The sequence below is a fragment of the Haliotis rubra genome, unplaced genomic scaffold, assembly GCF_003918875.1.
Source record: "Haliotis rubra isolate DU_JTF1 unplaced genomic scaffold, ASM391887v1 Scf551, whole genome shotgun sequence".
NCBI lineage: Eukaryota > Metazoa > Mollusca > Gastropoda > Lepetellida > Haliotidae > Haliotis > Haliotis rubra.
This window is the reverse complement of record NW_025767248.1, coordinates 187,331-206,151: the sequence shown is the minus strand read 5'-3', so window position 1 is coordinate 206,151 and position 18,821 is coordinate 187,331. Positions and strand designations below refer to the sequence as shown.

General features: G+C 42.5%; 1 protein-coding gene across 4 annotated transcripts; it reads right to left on the bottom strand.

Annotated features, from left to right (window-relative positions):
* Positions 1-513: 513 nt before the first annotated feature.
* LOC124253786 (tumor necrosis factor-like) lies at positions 514-16,854 on the bottom strand. 4 transcript variants are annotated; one of them, XM_046687631.1, is made up of 8 exons: positions 14,113-14,210; positions 13,934-14,038; positions 8,712-8,853; positions 6,280-6,310; positions 4,622-4,723; positions 2,731-2,852; positions 747-1,051; positions 514-675 (listed from the first exon to the last, which is right to left on the bottom strand). In XM_046687631.1, the coding sequence occupies exons 1-7, from the start codon at positions 14,133-14,135 to the stop codon at positions 767-769; spliced, it is 810 nt and encodes a 269-aa protein (XP_046543587.1). In that variant the 5' UTR covers positions 14,136-14,210; the 3' UTR covers positions 514-675; positions 747-766. The 4 variants fall into 4 exon arrangements, with proteins under 4 accessions (XP_046543587.1, XP_046543586.1, XP_046543588.1 ...); XM_046687630.1 differs by having other exon boundaries at positions 514-746; positions 818-1,051; positions 14,113-14,204; XM_046687632.1 differs by lacking the exon at positions 14,113-14,210 and adding an exon at positions 16,800-16,854 and having other exon boundaries at positions 514-1,051; positions 13,934-14,033.
* Positions 16,855-18,821: the final 1,967 nt, after the last annotated feature.

The window sequence follows — 18,821 nt, the reverse complement described above, 5'->3', positions numbered from 1 at the left end:
GATGTGGTCAGAGATAGCTGATTTGGTGTCGGAATTAGCAACAGAGGTGCGATGTTCTTTGACTCGGGTGTTGATGGGTCGGGATGTTTCACCTATGTAGCATTGTCCACAATCACAGTCTATTTTGTAAATAACACATTTCGGGTTGTTGTTGTTGACGGTGGGTTGTTTTCTTCCGTTGGCATGGAGGAGGTTGTTGAGGCTGGAGGACGCTGAGAAGGTAGTGTCTATTCCTGCCTGTTGTTTCAGGAGTCGGCTGATTTGGTGTGATGGTTTACCAATGTAGGGAATGGATATCTTGATGGGGGCTGATTCTGGTTTAGACCTTATGGCAGGAGGTGAAAGCGTTGCTTCGATGGTTCTGTTGACTATTTCAGGTGGGTAGTGGTTGCGTTCCACAAAGAACGTATATCATCAGTTTATGATCAGTATGTCATCAGTATATGATCAGTATGTCATCATTATGTCATCATTAAGTCATCAGTATGTCATCAGTATGTTCTCGGCATGTCAACTTCAGTATTTACGTAAGTTCTGCAGAAAGTTGCAATTTGAACTGGATCTTAAGGCGTTACTCCGATCCATTAGAAATACATAAATGCACACAGTGTCCCACAGTCGTATTAGATGATGTGCTTATGTCATGAACATCCCCATGCAGGACGTGAAGTAGATGTTCCCAGGAAGACTGGACACTATATTAGGAACATCCCGAAATAGGTGGAGTGAGGTGTGCTGACATCGATGTTCCCAGGAAGACTGGACACTATATTAGGAACATCCCGAAATAGGTGGAGTGAGGTGTGGTGAAATCGATGTTCCCAGGAACACTGGACTTGACCATGACCCTGGTGTTGGGTTCCAGGTAGAAGGTGGCCCCCAGGCTGCTGGTGGTGTAGGCGGGTCGTCCCCGTCTGATGCTGGGGGTGGACTGCAGGTTCCTCATCAGGGGAGTTGGTGCTTCCGCCAGCTCTGACGTCTTCTGTTTGACCACTGTGTGCAGGATCCGCCCATAGTCCAGTTCCTGGGTTCCGTTCCCACTGTAAACGATCTGTAACAACCACAAGTACTACAATACAGTACTATCCACATATCCATTAACATCTACAATGATACAGGGTAAGTAGGATGGCACTATTGTGCAGACCTCCATGGACTTTGGGTTTTACACATCGTCTCCCATCTGGTCAGCTGACTCGTATAGTGAGAATGAGGGAGACACAGCAAAATGTTTTCCGTTTCAGTGTCACAACCCCGCCCCCTCCTTCAGTGTCACAACCCCGCCCCCTCCTTCAGGGTCACAACCTCAGAGACATAGTAGTATCCTCCCTGCTTCATAGTCACACACCCTCACGTTCTACCTGACTGTCGAGAGTAGTATCCTCCCTCCTTCTTAGTCACACACCCTCACGTCCTACCTGACCGTCGAGAGTAGTATCCTCCCTGCTTCATAGTCACACACCCTCACGTCCTACCTGACTGTAGAGAGTAGTATCCTCCCTGCTTTACAGTCACACACCCTCACGTCCTACCTGACTGTAGAGAGTAGAATCCTCCCTGCTTCATAGTCACACACCCTCACGTTCTACCTGACTGTCGAGAGTAGTATCCTCCCTCCTTCATAGTCACACACCCACACGTTCTACCTGACCGTCGAGAGTAGAATCCTCCCTGCTTCATAGTCACACACCCTCACGTTCTACCTGACTGTCGAGAGTAGTATCCTCCCTGCTTCATAGTCACACACCCTAACGTTCTACCTGACTGTCGAGAGTAGTATCCTCCCTCCTTCATAGTCACACACCCTCACGTCCTACCTGACTGTCGAGAGTAGAATCCTCCCTGCTTCATAGTCACACACCCTCACGTTCTACCTGACTGTCGAGAGTAGTATCCTCCCTCCTTCATAGTCACACACCCACACGTTCTACCTGACCGTCGAGAGTAGAATCCTCCCTGCTTCATAGTCACACACCCTCACGTTCTACCTGACTGTCGAGAGTAGTATCCTCCCTGCTTCATAGTCACACACCCTCACGTTCTACCTGACTGTCGAGAGTAGTATCCTCCCTGCTTCATAGTCACACACCCTAACGTTCTACCTGACTGTCGAGAGTAGTATCCTCCCTCCTTCATAGTCACACACCCTCACGTCCTACCTGACTGTCGAGAGTAGAATCCTCCCTGCTTCATAGTCACACACCCTCACGTTCTACCTGACTGTCGAGAGTAGTATCCTCCCTCCTTCATAGTCACACACCCACACGTTCTACCTGACCGTCGAGAGTAGAATCCTCCCTGCTTCATAGTCACACACCCCTCACGTTCTACCTGACTGTCGAGAGTAGTATCCTCCCTGCTTCATAGTCACACACCCTCACGTTCTACCTGACTGTCGAGAGTAGTATCCTCCCTCCTTCATAGTCACACACCCTCACGTCCTACCTGACTGTCGAGAGTAGAATCCTCCCTGCTTCATAGTCACACACCCTCACGTTCTACCTGACTGTCGAGAGTAGTATCCTCCCTCCTTCATAGTCACACACCCTAACGTTCTACCTGACTGTCGAGAGTAGAATCCTCCCTGCTTCATAGTCACACAACCTCACGTCTTACCTGACTGTAGAGAGTAGTATCCCCCCTGCTTCACAGTCACACGCCCTCACGTCCTACCTGACCGTAAAGAGTAGTATCCCCCCTGCTTCACAGTCACACACCCTCACGTCCTACCTGACTGTAGACATAGTAGTATCCTCCCTGCTTCACAGTCAAAACCCCATCTGTGTATGACATCTTCTCACTAAGAAAAGTGATTTCGAGATCCCGACTCCAACTCAGTGTGGCAACGTCTTCTGCAAGTATAACAACATTATTATCCCATTATGTGTAAACATGCTGAGCATAGCTGTATAAGTCCCACGTACCTATGTTTAGCCTCAGTATTATGTCCTACTCCCCAGTGTATATAACCCCAGTATTAATGTCCTACTTACCAGTGTATATAACCCCAGTATTAATGTCCTACTTACCAGTGTATATAACCCCAGTATTAATGCCCAACTGACTAGAGGTATAGCCTAAGTATTGATGTCCTACTCACCAGTGTATATAGCCCCAATATTAATGTCCCACTGACCAGTGTATATAGCCCAAGTATTAATGTCCCACCCACAGTGTATATAGCCCCAGTATTAATGTCCCACTCACAGTGTATATAGCCCCAATATTAATGTCCAACCCAAAGTGTATATAGCCCCAATATTAATGTCCTACTCACCAGTGTATATAGCCCCAGTATTAATGTCCCACCCACAGTGTATATAGCCCCAGTATCAATGTCCCACCCCCAGTGTATATAGCCCCAGTATCAATGTCCCACTCACAGTGTATAAAGCCCCAGTATTAATGTCCCACTCACCAGTGTATATAGCCCCAGTATTAATGTCCCACCAATAGTGTATATAGCCCCAGTATTAATGTCCCACTCACAGTGTATATAGCCCCAGTATCAATGTCCCACTCACAGTGTATAAAGCCCCAGTATTAATGTCCCACTCACCAGTGTATATAGCCCCAGTATTAATGTCCCACCCACAGTGTATATTATAGCCCCAGTATTAATGTCCTACTTACCAGTGTATATAGCCCCAGTATCAATGTTCCACCCAAAGCGTATGTAGCCCCAGCATTAATGTCCCACCCACAGAGTATATAGCCCCAGTATTAATGTCCCACCCAAAGTGTATATAGCCCCAGTATCAATGTCCCACCCAAAGTGTATATAGCCCTAGCATTAATGTCCCATCCACAGTGTATATAGCCCCAGTATTAATGTCCCACCCACAGTGTATATAGCCCCAGTATCAATGTCCCACCCAAAGTGTATATAGCCCTAGCATTAATGTCCCATCCACAGTGTATATAGCCCCAGTATTAATGTCCCACTCACCAGTGTATATAGCCAAAGTATTAATGTCACAGCCATAGTGTATATAGCCCCAGTATTAATGTCCCACCCAAAGTGTATATAGCCCCAGTATTAATGTCCCACCCACAGTGTATATAGCCCCAGTATCAATGTCCCACCCAAAGTGTATATAGCCCCAGTATTAATGTCCCACCCACAGTGTATATAGCCCCAGTATCAATGTCCCACCCAAAGTGTATATAGCCCCAGCATTAATGTCCCACCCACAGTGTATATAGCCCCAGTATTAATGTCCCACCCAAAGTGTATATAGCCCCAGCAGTAACGTCCCACCCACAGTGTATATAGCCCCAGTATTAATGTCCCACTGACCAGTGTATATAGCCAAAGTATTAATGTCACAGCCACAGTGTATATAGCCCCAGTATTAATGTCCTACTCACCAGTGTATATAGCTCCAGCATCATTGTCCCACGCACCAGTGTATATAGCCTCAGTATTAATGTCCCACTCACCAGTGTACATAGCCTCAGTATTAATGTCCCACCCACAGTGTATATAGCCCCAGTATCATTGTCCCACGCACCAGTGTATATAGCCTCAGTATCAATGTCCCACTCACCAGTGTATATAGCCCGAGTATTGATGTCCCACTCACCAGTGTATAAGGCCCAAGTATTGATGTCCACTCACCAGTGTATAAGGCCCCAGTATTGATGATGATGTGGGCTGCTGGCTTATCCCTGTTGCCTCTTGTGTTGGTGATGCTGGCAATATTCCGTGATAAGTCTTCCACTGTAAATCACAATCACCATTGTTAACCATATTATAATCACATACGAATGCTTCAACACCATAAAGTACACAGAACAGTCCACCATAAGAGGGCGTGATAAAGTGTAATAACTCACCACAACACTATAGAGGGCGTGATAAAGTGTAACAACCCACCGCAACACTATAGAGGGCGTGATAAAGTGTAACAACCCACCACAACACTATAGAGGGCATGATAAAGTGTAATAACTCACCACAACACTATAGAGGGCATGATAAAGTGTAATAACTCACCACAACACTATAGAGGACATGATAAAGAGTAATAATTCACCACAACACTATAGAGGGCATGATAAAGAGTAATAACTCACCACAACACTATAGAGGGCATGATAAAGAGTAATAACTCACCACAACACTATAGAGGGCGTGATAAAGTGTAATAACTCACCAGAACACTATAGAGGGCATGATAAAGTGTAATAACCTACCACAACACTATAGAGGGCATGATAAAGAGGAACAACTCACCACAACACTATAGAGGGCATTATAAAGAGTAATAACTCACCACAACACTATAGAGGGCATGATAAAGAGTAATAACTCACCACAACACTATAGAGGGCATGATAAAGTGTAATAACTCACCACAACACTATAGAGGGCATGATGAAGAGTAATAACTTACCACAACACTATAGAGGGCATGATAAAGAGTAATAACTCACCACAACACTATAGAGGACATGATAAAGAGTAATAACTCACCACAACACTATAGAGGGCATGATCAAGTGTAACAACCCACCACAACACTATAGAGGGCATGATAAAGAGGAACAACTCACCACAACACTATAGAGGGCATTATAAAGAGTAATAACTCACCACAACACTATAGAGGGCATGATAAAGAGTAATAACTCACCACAACACTATAGAGGGCATGATAAAGTGTAATAACTCACCACAACACTATAGAGGGCATGATGAAGAGTAATAACTTACCACAACACTATAGAGGGCATGATGAAGAGTAATAACTCACCACAACACTATAGAGGACATGATAAAGAGTAATAACTCACCACAACACTATAGAGGGCATGATCAAGTGTAACAACCCACCACAACACTAGAGAGGGCGTTATAAAGTGTAACAACCCACCACAAGACTATAGAGGGCGTGATAAAGTGTAACAACCCACCACAAGACTATAGAGGGCGTGATAAAGTGCAACAACCCACCACAACACTATAGAGGGCATGATAAAGTGTAACAACCCACCACAACACTATAGAGGGCATGATATAGAGGAACAACTCACCAAAACACTATAGAGGGCATGATAAAGTGTAACAACCCACCACAACACTATAGAGGGCGTGATAAAGTGTAACAACCCACCACAACACTATAGAGGGCGTGATAAAGTGTAACAACCCACCACAACACTATAGAGGGCGTGATAAAGTGTAACAACCCACAACAACACTATAGAGGGCGTGATAAAGTGTAACAACCCACAACAACACTATAGAGGGCGTGATAAAGTGTAACAACCTACCTCTCCAACACTCTGCTGACATATCGTGAACCTGGTGAATGAGAGAAAAGAGATGATGAAAACGGTGCTTTGGCTTTAAACCATGTATCTGTATATATTTATAAACCATGTATCTGTATATATTTATAAACCATGTATCTGTATATATTTATAAACCATGTATCTGTATATATTTATAAACCATGTATCTGTATATATTTATATTTGTCTTGTTTGTACTTTAACTTATTATGATCTTGAGAAAAATGCATTCAATTAGATTATGCCAGTTAAATGTCTTGTTATTCGGTTACTTTTCGCCTTGAGTATAAGAAAATGGGGAAACTTGGTTGTTACACTATTGCAGCTTGTTCTTGTTTTATTGAATTGTTCTGTTCTCGATGTTGGTATGGATTAATTTTGGACAGATCTGCAAAGATGTCGGAGAGATCTATATGTGATGAAAGAACAGTCGTTATTATTCTTTACATGGGAAACATCGGTACAAAGGAATGTCTAGTTTTGACTATACTCAGAATTTAGTCTAAAGGGCAATGGAGCTGTGAAACTTCCATGAACCTACATTCAACCAGCACAGAGCCAACATTCAACCAGCACAGAGCCTACATTCAGTCATCTGAGAGCCTACATTCAAGCAGCATAGCACCTACATTCAACCAGCATAGAGACTAAATTCAATCAGCATAGAGACTACACTCAACCAGCATAGAGACTACACTCAACCAGCAGAGACTACATTCAACCAGCACAGTGCCTATATTCAACCAGCATAGAACCTGCATTCAGTCATCTGAGAGCCTACATTCAACCAGCATAGCGCCTACATTCAACCATCATAGAGCTGACATTCAACCAGCACAGAGCCTATATTCAACCAGCAGAGATTACATTCAATCAGTATAGAGCCTACATTCAACCAGCATAGCACCTACATTTAACAATCATAGAGCCTACATTCAACCAGCATAGCGCCTACATTCACACAGCAGAGATTACATTCAACCAGCATAGAGATTACATTCAATCAGCATAGTGCCTACATTCAACCAGCATAGCGCCTACATTCAACCAGCACAGAGACTGCATTCAACCAGCATAGCGCCTACATTCAACCAGCAGAGATTACATTCAACCAGCATAGAGACTACATTCATCCAGCATAGCGCCTACATTCAACCATCATAGCACCTACATTCAACCAGCAGAGATTACATTCAATCAGTATAGAGCCTACATTCAACCAGCATAGCGCCTACAGTCAACCAACATAGAGACTATATTCTACCAGCATAGATACTACATTCAACCATCATAGAGCCTACATTCAACCAGCATAGAGCATACATTCAACCAGCATAGAGACTACATTCAACCATCATAGAGCCTACATTCAACCAGCATAGAGCATACATTCAACCAGCATAGAGCATACATTCAACCAGCATAGAGCATACATTCAATCAGCATAGAACCTGCATTCAATCAGCATAGAGCCTACATTCAGTCATGTTAGAGCTACATTCAACCAGCATAGAGCCTACATTCAACCGGCATAGAACCTGCATTTAATCAGCAAACAACCTACATTCAACCAGCATAGAGACTACATTCAACCATCATACAGCCTACAGTTATTCAGCATAGAACCTACATTCAACCAGCATAGAACCTACACTTATTCAGCATAGAGTCTACATCTAACCAGCATAGAGCCTACATTCAACCATCATAGAGCCTACACTTATTCAGCATACAACCTACATTCAACCAGCATAGAGACTACATTCAACCATCATACAGCCTACAGTTATTCAGCATAGAGCCTACATTCAACCAGCATAGAACCTACACTTATTCAGCATAGAGTCTACATCTAACCAGCATAGAGCCTACATTCAACCAGCATAAAACCTACACTTATTCAGCATAGAGTCTACATCTAACCAGCATAGAGCCTACATTCAACCATCATAGAGACTACACTTATTCAGCATACAACCTACATTCAACCAGCATAGAGACTACATTCAACCATCATAGAGCCTACACTTATCCAGCATAGAGCCTACATTCAACCAGCATAGAGCCTACACCTATTCAGCATAGAACCTACATCTAACCAGCATAGAGCCTACATTCAACCAGCATAGAACCTACACTTATTCAGCATAGAACCTACATCTAACCATCATAGAGCCTACATTCAACCATCATAGAGCCTACACTTATTCAGCATACAACCTACATTCAACCAGCATAGAGACTACATTCAACCATCATAGAGCCTACACTTATCCAGCATAGAGCCTACATTCAACCAGCATAGAGCCTACACCTATTCAGCATAGAACCTACATCTAACCAGCATAGAGTCTACATTCAACCAGCATAGAGCCTACACTCAATCAGGATAGAGCATTTAATCAACCCACCATCAGTCCACGCACTGCGGATGCATTGACGGAACGTTTACTTCTTTCTGTGCTACTATTTAGTTTGTAGGTTGCCATGGTTACCACTGTCAGGAGCAGGATGAAGTTTAACGCCACCAGTGTGACAGCCGCCATCTCAGGTCTGTGAAAGGAGCAGTAACATCAACATTATCTCCAAGATGCTGTTCGCATGCCTGTTCCGGGCATTATTACATCGTTTGATCATTATGCAATCACAAACAGGTGAAACTTTCATTTTGAATACATGACTGACACTCTACATGACTGAGACTCTACGTGACTGAGACTCTACGTGACTGAGACTCTACATGACTGAGACTCTACGTGACTGAGTGTCTACATGACTGAGACTCTACATGACAGTCTCTATACATGACTGAGACTATACATGACTGAGACTCTACATGACTGAGACTCTACGTGACGGAGACTCTACATGACTGAGACTCTACATGACTCAGTCTCTACATGACTGAGTCTCTACATGACGGAGACTCTACATGACTGAGACTCTACATGACTGAGTCTCTACATGACTGAGTGTCTACATGACTGACACTCTACATGACGGAGACTCTACATGACAGTCTCTACATGACTGAGTCTCTACATGACGGAGACTCTACATGACTGAGACTCTACATGACTCAGTCTCTACATGACTGAGACTCTACATGACTGACACTCTACATGACTGAGACTCTACATGACTGAGTCTCTACATGACTGAGACTCTACATGACTGAGTGTCTACATGACGGAGACTCTACATGACTGAGACTCTACATGACTGAGACTCTACATGACTGAGACTCTGCATGACTGAGTCTCTACATGACTGAGTCTCTACATGACTGAGTCTCTACATGACTGAGACTCTACATGACTGAGACTCTACATGACTCAAACTCTACATGACTGAGTCTCTACATGACGGAGACTCTACATGACTGGGATTCTACATGACTGAGACTCTACATGACTGAGACTCTACATGACTGAGACTCTACATGACTGAGTGTCTACATGACTGAGACTCTACATGACTGAGACTCTACATGACTGAGACTCTACATGACTGAGACTCTACATGACTGAGACTCTACATGACTGAGACTCTACATGACTGAGACTCTACATGACTGAGACTCTACATGACTGAGTCTCTACATGACTGAGACTCTACATGACTGAGACTCTACATGACTGAAGCTCTTCATGACTGAGTGTCTACATGACTGAGACTCTACATGACGGAGACTCTACATGACTGAGTCTCTACATGACTGAGTCTCTACATGACGGAGACTCTACATGACTCAGTCTCTACATGACTGAAACTCTACATGACTGAGTCTCTACATGACTGAAACTCTACATGACTGAGTCTCTACATGACTGTGACTCTACATGACTGAAACTCTACATGACTGAGACTCTACATGACTGAAACTCTACATGACTGAAACTCTACATGACTGAGTCTCTACATGACGGAGACTCTACATGACTGAGACTCTACATGACTGAGTCTCTACATGACTGAAACTCTACATGACTGAGTCTCTACATGACGGAGACTCTACATGACGGAGACTCTACATGACTGAGACTCTACATGACTGAGACTCTACATGACTCAGTCTCTACATGACTGAAACTCTACATGACTGAGTCTCTACATGACGGAGACTCTACATGACTGAGACTCTACATGACTCAGTCTCTACATGACTGAAACTCTACATGACTGAAACTCTACATGACTGAGACTCTACATGACTGAGACTCTACATGACTGAGTTTCTTCATGACTGAGTGTCTACATGACTGAGATTCTACATGACAGTCTCTATACATGACTGAGACTCTACATGACTGAGACTCTACATGACTGAGATTCTTCATGACTGAGTGTCTACATGACTGAGATTCTACTTGACAGTCTCTATACATGACTGAAACTCTACATGACTGAAACTCTACATGACTGAGTCTCTACATGACTGAGACTCTACATGACTGAGTCTCTACATGACTGAGACTCTACATGACTGAGTGTCTACATGACTGAGATTCTACATGACAGAGTCTCTACATGACTGAAACTCTACATGACTGAGTCTCTACATGACTGAAACTCTACATGACTGAAACTCTACATGACTGTGACTCTACATGACTGAAACTCTACATGACTGAGACTCTACATGACAGTCTCTATACATGACTGAGACTCTACATGACTGAGACTCTACATGACTGAGATTCTTCATGACTGAGTGTCTACATGACTGAGATTCTACATGACAGTCTCTATACATGACTGAAACTCTACATGACTGAAACTCTACATGACTGAGTCTCTACGTGACTGAGACTCTACATGAGTGAGATTCTACATGACAGTCTCTATACATAAATGAGTCTTTACATAACTGAGTCTCTACATGACTGAGACTCTACATGACTGAGTCTCTACATGACTGAGTCTCTACATGATTGAGACTCTACATGACTGAGTCTCTACATGACGGAGACTCTACATGACTGAGACTCTACATGACTGAGTCTTTACATAACTGAGTCTCTACATGATTGAGACTCTACATGACTGAGTCTCTACATGACGGAGACTCTACATGACTGAGACTCTACATGACTGAGTCTCTACATGACGGAGGCTCTACATGACTGAGACTCTACATGACTGAGTGTCTACATGACTGAGTCTCTACATGACGGAGTCTCTACATGACTGAGACTCTACATGACTGAGACTCTACATGACGGAGACTCTACATGACTGAGACTCTACATGACTGAGACTCTACATGACGGAGACTCTACATGACTGAGTCTCTACATGACTGAGTCTCTACATGACTGAGTCTCTACATGACGGAGACTCTACATGACTCAGTCTCTACATGACTGAAACTCTACATGACTGAGTCTCTACATGACTGAAACTCTACATGACTGAGTCTCTACATGACTGTGACTCTACATGACTGAAACTCTACATGACTGAGACTCTACATGACTGAAACTCTACATGACTGAAACTCTACATGACTGAGTCTCTACATGACGGAGACTCTACATGACTGAGACTCTACATGACTGAGTCTCTACATGACTGAAACTCTACATGACTGAGTCTCTACATGACGGAGACTCTACATGACGGAGACTCTACATGACTGAGACTCTACATGACTGAGACTCTACATGACTCAGTCTCTACATGACTGAAACTCTACATGACTGAAACTCTACATGACTGAGTCTCTACATGACGGAGACTCTACATGACTGAGACTCTACATGACTCAGTCTCTACATGACTGAAACTCTACATGACTGAAACTCTACATGACTGAGACTCTACATGACTGAGTTTCTTCATGACTGAGTGTCTACATGACTGAGATTCTACATGACAGTCTCTATACATGACTGAGACTCTACATGACTGAGACTCTACATGACTGAGATTCTTCATGACTGAGTGTCTACATGACTGAGATTCTACATGACAGTCTCTATACATGACTGAGACTCTACATGACTGAAACTCTACATGACTGAGTCTCTACATGACTGAGACTCTACATGACTGAGTCTCTACATGACTGAGACTCTACATGACTGAGTGTCTACATGACTGAGATTCTACATGACAGTCTCTATACATGACTGAAACTCTACATGACTGAGACTCTACATGACTGAGTCTCTACGTGACTGAGACTCTACATGAGTGAGATTCTACATGACTGAGACTCTACATGACTGAGACTCTACATGACTGAGACTCTACATGACTGAGTCTCTACATGACTGAGACTCTACATGACTGAGTCTCTACATGACTGAGACTCTACATGACTCAGTCTCTACATGACTGAGACTCTACATGACTGAGTCTCTACATGACGGAGACTCTACATGACTGAGACTCTACATGACTGAGTCTCTACATGACTGAGACTCTACATGACTGAGTCTCTACATGACTGAGACTCTACATGACTGAGTCTCTACATGACTGAGACTCTACATGACTCAGACTCTACATGACTGAGACTCTACATGACTGAGTCTCTACATGACGGAGACTCTACATGACTGAGACTCTACATGACTGAGTCTCTACATGACAGTGTCTATACATAAATGAGTGTCTACATGACTGAGTCTCTACGTGACTGAGACTCTACATGACGGAGACTCTACATGACTGAGTGTCTACATGACAGTGTCTATACATAAATGAGTGTCTACATGACTGAGTCTCTACATGACTGAGACTCTACATGACTCAGTCTCTACATGACTGAGACTCTACATGACTGAGACTCTACATGACTGAGACTCTACATGACTGAGTGTCTACATGACTGAGTCTCTACGTGACTGAGACTCTACATGACGGAGACTCTACATGACTGAGTGTCTACATGACTGAGTCTCTACGTGACTGAGACTCTACATGACTGAGACTCTACATGACTGAGATTCTACATGACTGAATGTCTACATGACTGAGATTCTACATGACTGAGTGTCTACATGACTGAGTCTCTACATGACTGAGACTCTACATGACTCAGTCTCTACATGACTGAGACTCTACATGACTGAGTCTCTACATGACGGAGACTCTACATGACTAAGTTTGATTCTTCATCAGTTGTCGTTGTGGTTGTTCATATCACCTTCTATCTAATTTCGTAAAAATTTAAGATGCTGACTTGAAGTTTGAAAGTAACCTTTTTAAGATTACTCTATTACAACCTCAAGATACTGATTTTGAGATTTCCAGCCCTATCTCGACATTTAGGGTATAACGTTACATTTGCATCGTGCCTTTCAGAAACTGGTCACATACTATATTCAACATTTTTGGATTAAACTTTGTTAGCTAAATACAGATTCTAGTGAAATATGTGAGAATTTATCACTTTATAAAGTTATTACATGGTATAAATAGTTATATTTGGTAAAAGTGCTTAACTAAGAACGTGTAATCCCACATGTAACATCTGTGGCATGGTATCTGGAGTTGTCAACAGAGTAACACAGTAATACGTTGTCTTGGAATCTCTGATGCAGGTAAGTCAGCCTCCTCGATCAAGCCCTACATTTACCTATTATATATAATAACCCAGCATATCAAGCCAGGAGGGGCGTACCGTGTTATTGTCATAGTCATGTAGTGCTGCACTCGCCGTCTCGGACGTTTCCACCTCTGTACGACGTTGACGTCCAGCACAGCGATAGGGGGAACACAGACTGAAACATGTACTCAATATAAGTTTGTATGTCCAACAGCTGAAGCACTGTTTTAAACGTATAACACTGCAAACAAACCTTCCTATTTCGAATTTCCCTCATACCCGTCCCACAACCAATCACATTGCTTGTTCATTCGTAACTACTCGCCTCTTTCCGTGACCTACGAATGATTGCTTGTTGAGACAACTCTCCGCTCGCACAACCAATCACATTGCTTGTTGAGACAACTCTCCGTTCACAACACTTCCGGGTAAGCAGCGAGTAAATCCCAACGAAATCGTTACTGAGAGCAGAAAGCAGAAAGTCCGTGCCGTGTTCACGAACTGTTTGGTTGGTATGAATGCAGTCTAGAGCCTTGTGATCTGTGTATCTAGACATTAAGGTGGCAACTTGAGGGAATTCTTTGTGTATCTATTTATAGCCCGCGGACAACCCAGGATGTCAGGTGAACCGTCACGCTTCCTTCATCTGACCAGTTGTCGGCTCGTCACGTGGCGACAGTTTAGGTTTTAAGATTAAGCCCGGTTTATTCTTTAACAGCTGATAACATTCGCTGAGTGTTTTGACAACTGAAAACCTATATGTAGAAGATAAGTAACCTATTTTGTCACTTCATTTTATGTCAAAAATTGTTATTAGTGTCAGTACTAGTACAGTAGATTTTTAGTCGGCATGTTGTAGCTCACTGGCTTCAATTCTCGGAACACATCGAAGAAAGACTAAATTCTTTCGCTAAAAACGTCTTTCACATATTCGTGTAATTTTAGAAGGGAAATATGCCTTTAGTTGACAGTTGAAAGGTGTTTGCAAGTAATAATGATAGTTTTATAACTGTAAAAGAATTGTTAGGGTGTGTGCAAAATATGACATATCACCGATCTGATCTGATTCGCCATTGAAATACTACAGGGCGTTGTTTGAGTGTTTCTAGTTATTGTTCTGAAAACTTCTTTCACACACACCTTTATTTTTTATAAGGGGAATATACCATCAGGTGAAAAGTGTAATTTTGTAATTTTAGAAAATTGTTAGTGTGTATTTGATGTGTGTGAAAAATATGACATATCGCGGATCTGTTCTGATCCGCCATTGATGCTTGTAACGCTTGAGTGTAATAGTTCTAAAACTTCTTTCTTTCTTGATAATCTTAGTATTTGACAAAACTGGAAAGGTGTTTACAACGCTTTGTGATAGTTTCTTTTTTTGAAGGGTGTGTGACAGTGTCACTTAACATTCTGTCAATGTCCATGCCATTGCTCTTCATTCATTCATTCAGTGTAAAATTCCTACTGATACAATAAACTTGCTGAAGTACTGTTAAACCAGGGATAATCTACAACGTTATATAGTCTCCCTGGTTAAACGTAGCCGAAGTTGCGCTGGGAACGAACGAAGTCACTGTGTGCGTTGGAGCATGACGAAGCACACGCTAATTAGTACAAATGGTAAAGGAAGCAAGGGAGTGACATAGGCCTGCCGAAATGCCAGCATGCGAAGGCGACCTCCAAAACACATAACTGAAGAAGAACAAGAAGAGAGTGACCTAACCCTGCTGTAGATTATCCCTGATCTGACTAATGTCTCACCTTCAGAGACACCTCACTACACACATCTTGACACTAACACACATCCTGTGTCAGAAGTAAACATGGCCTTTCATCCTGCTTGTAGGTACAAGGCAGGGATGTATTCTAAGCCCACAGATTTTTCTTATGTTTATTGATAATCTTTATAAGAAATAAGAATTGGAGGGAGGTCAAGCAATCTTTCGTCATTATGAGAAATGGTTCTATAATGGTTCTCCTGTTGAAATGGTTTCCTTTCATAGGTATTTAGGATTAGTTTTCATGCCCGAGCTTGTATGGAGTAAAGCCCAGACGTGTCTTGCATCTAAGGCCTCTGAAACAATGATGTCTTTAAATGGTTTCCAGGGAAAAATTGGTAACATAGTTTGTACTGATCTACCTAATATTTTCTATTCAATGGTTGTGCCTATTCTTTGTTATGGCTCTGAAATTTGGGGAACATGTCATTCCAAAATAATAGAGGCTGTGCGAATTAAATTTTGTAAACAATACTTAAGGATGAAAAAACTACATTAAATGGTATGGTTCTTGGCGAGTATGGCAGACTCCCATTACAGCATTTGTACATGTCAAGAGTGATTAAATTCTGTTGTAGACTTATACATATGCCGCAAAATAGACTCCCACAACAATTTTATTTGATGTTAAGAACACTAGATAGCTTAGACACACCCTGTTTCAATATGGATTTGGTTATGCTTGGTTAAGCCAAGAAATTGGAAATGTGGAATATGTTGTGTATCTATTCAAGATAACGTTAGGAGATAACTTAAAACAATCTTGGTACTCATCAATTAGTGAATCTCCTAAATGTATATTTTATAAGGAGTTTAAAATATTGTTAAATGTTGAAAGATATTTGTGCTGTGATATCCCTATGCATTTAAGAATTGCTATATCAAGGTTTAGATGCAGAACTTTTAATACTGCGGTTGAATGTGGTAGGTATAATGCAATTGAATATAACGAAAGACTATGCCCATTTTGTAAAACCAGAGGTCGGCATTATATATAAACTGAATACCATGTACTATTTATTTGTAATACCTCTGATCAACTTAGAACTGAATGTATAACAAAGTTCACTAAAGAACCACTTACAGATTACTCTTTTGTAGAACCAAAATGATGATGTTGTATACAATAAAACCCTGCATTGATCTGACTAATGTCTCACCTTCAGAGACACCTAACTACACACATCGTGATACTAACATTAATCCTACATTGATTGGACTAATGTCTCACGTTCAGAGATACCTAACAACACACATCGTGATACTAACATTAATCCTACATTGATTTTACTAATGTCTCACGTTCAGATACCTAACTCCACACATCGTCATGCTAACATTAATCGTACATTGATTGGACTAATGTCTCACGTTCAGAGATACCCAACAACACACACATCGTGATACTAACATTAATCAAACATTCATTGGACTAATGTCGCACGTTCAGACACCTAACTACACACATCGTGATGCTTACATTAATCCTACATTGATTGGACTAATGTCTCACGTTCAGACACCTAACTACACACACATCTTGATACAAACATTAATCCTACACTGATTGGACTAATGTCTCACGTTCAGAGACACCTTACTACACACAACTTGACACTAAGGTTAATCCTACAATGATCAAACTAAAGTCTCACGTTCAGACACCTAACTACACACATCGTGATACTAACATTAATCCTTCATTGGTAGATGTACCCTCTCCATCAGTCATTTACCCTGGGGAGCTTGTATCACGCTTGTAGATGTACCCTCTCCATCAGTCATTTTACCCTGGGAGCTTGTATCACGCTTATAGATGTACCCTCCCATCAGTCATTTAATTCTGAAGCTTGTATCAATGCTTGTAGATGTACCCCTCCATCAGTCATTTACCCTGGGAGCTTGTATCACGCTTTGTAGATGTACCATCTCCATCAGTCATTTACCCCTGGAAGCTTGTATCACGCTTGTAGATAAATTCCCCCTCCATCAGTCATTTACCCTGGGATCTTGTATCACGCTTGAAGATGTACCCCCTCCATCAGTCATTAACCTGGAAGCTTGTATCACGCGCTTGTAGATGTACTCCTCCATCAGTCATTTACCCTGGGAGTTTGTATCACGCTTGTAGATGTACCCTCTCCATCAGTCATTTACCTGGGAGCTTGTATCCGCGTTTGTAAATGTACCCCTCCATCAGCCATGTACTCTGGGAGCTTGTATCACGTTTGTAGATGTACCCCTCCATCAGTCATTTACCCTAGGAGCTTTATCACGCTTTGTAGATGTACCCCTCCATCAGTCATTTACCCAGGAAGCTTGTATCACGCTTGTAAATGTACCCTCCATCAGTCATTTACTCTGGGAGCTTGTATCACGCTTTGTAAATGTTACCCCTCCATCAGATCATTTACTCTGGGAGTTTGTATCACGCGTTTGTAGATGTACTCCTCCATCAGTCATTTACCCTGAAGCTTGTATCACGTTTGTAAAATGTACCCCTCCATCAGCCATGTACCGTGGGAGCTTGTATCACGCTTTGTAGATGTACCCCTCCATCAGTCATTTACCCTAGGAGCTTTATCACGCTTGTAGATGTACCCCTCCATCAGTCATTTACCCTGGGGAGTTTGTATCACGCTTGTAGATGTACCCTCTCCATCAGTCATTTTACTCTGGAGCTTGTATCACGCGTTTGTAGATTTACCCTGGGAGCCTGTATCACGTGTGTAGATGTAACCCTTCCATCAGTCGTTTAATCAGGGAGCTTGTATCACGTTTGTAGATGTACCCCTTCCATCAGTCATTTACCCTGGAAGCCTGTATCACGTTTGTAGATGTACCCCGTTCATCAGTCATTTACCCTGGGAGCTTGTATCACGTTTGTAGATGTACCCCCTCCATCAGTCGTTTAATCAGGGAGCTTGTATCACGTTTGTAGATGTACCCCCTCCATCAGTCATTTACCCTGGGAGCCTGTATCACGTTTGTAGATGTACCCCTTCCATCAGTCATTTACCCTGGGAGCCTGTATCACGTTTGAAGATGTACCCCCTTCATCAGTCATTTACCCTGGGAGCCTGTATCACGTTTGTAGATGTACCCCCTTCATCAGTCATTTACCCTGGGAGCCTGTATCACGTTTGTAGATGTACCCCCTCCATCAGTTATTTACCCTGGGA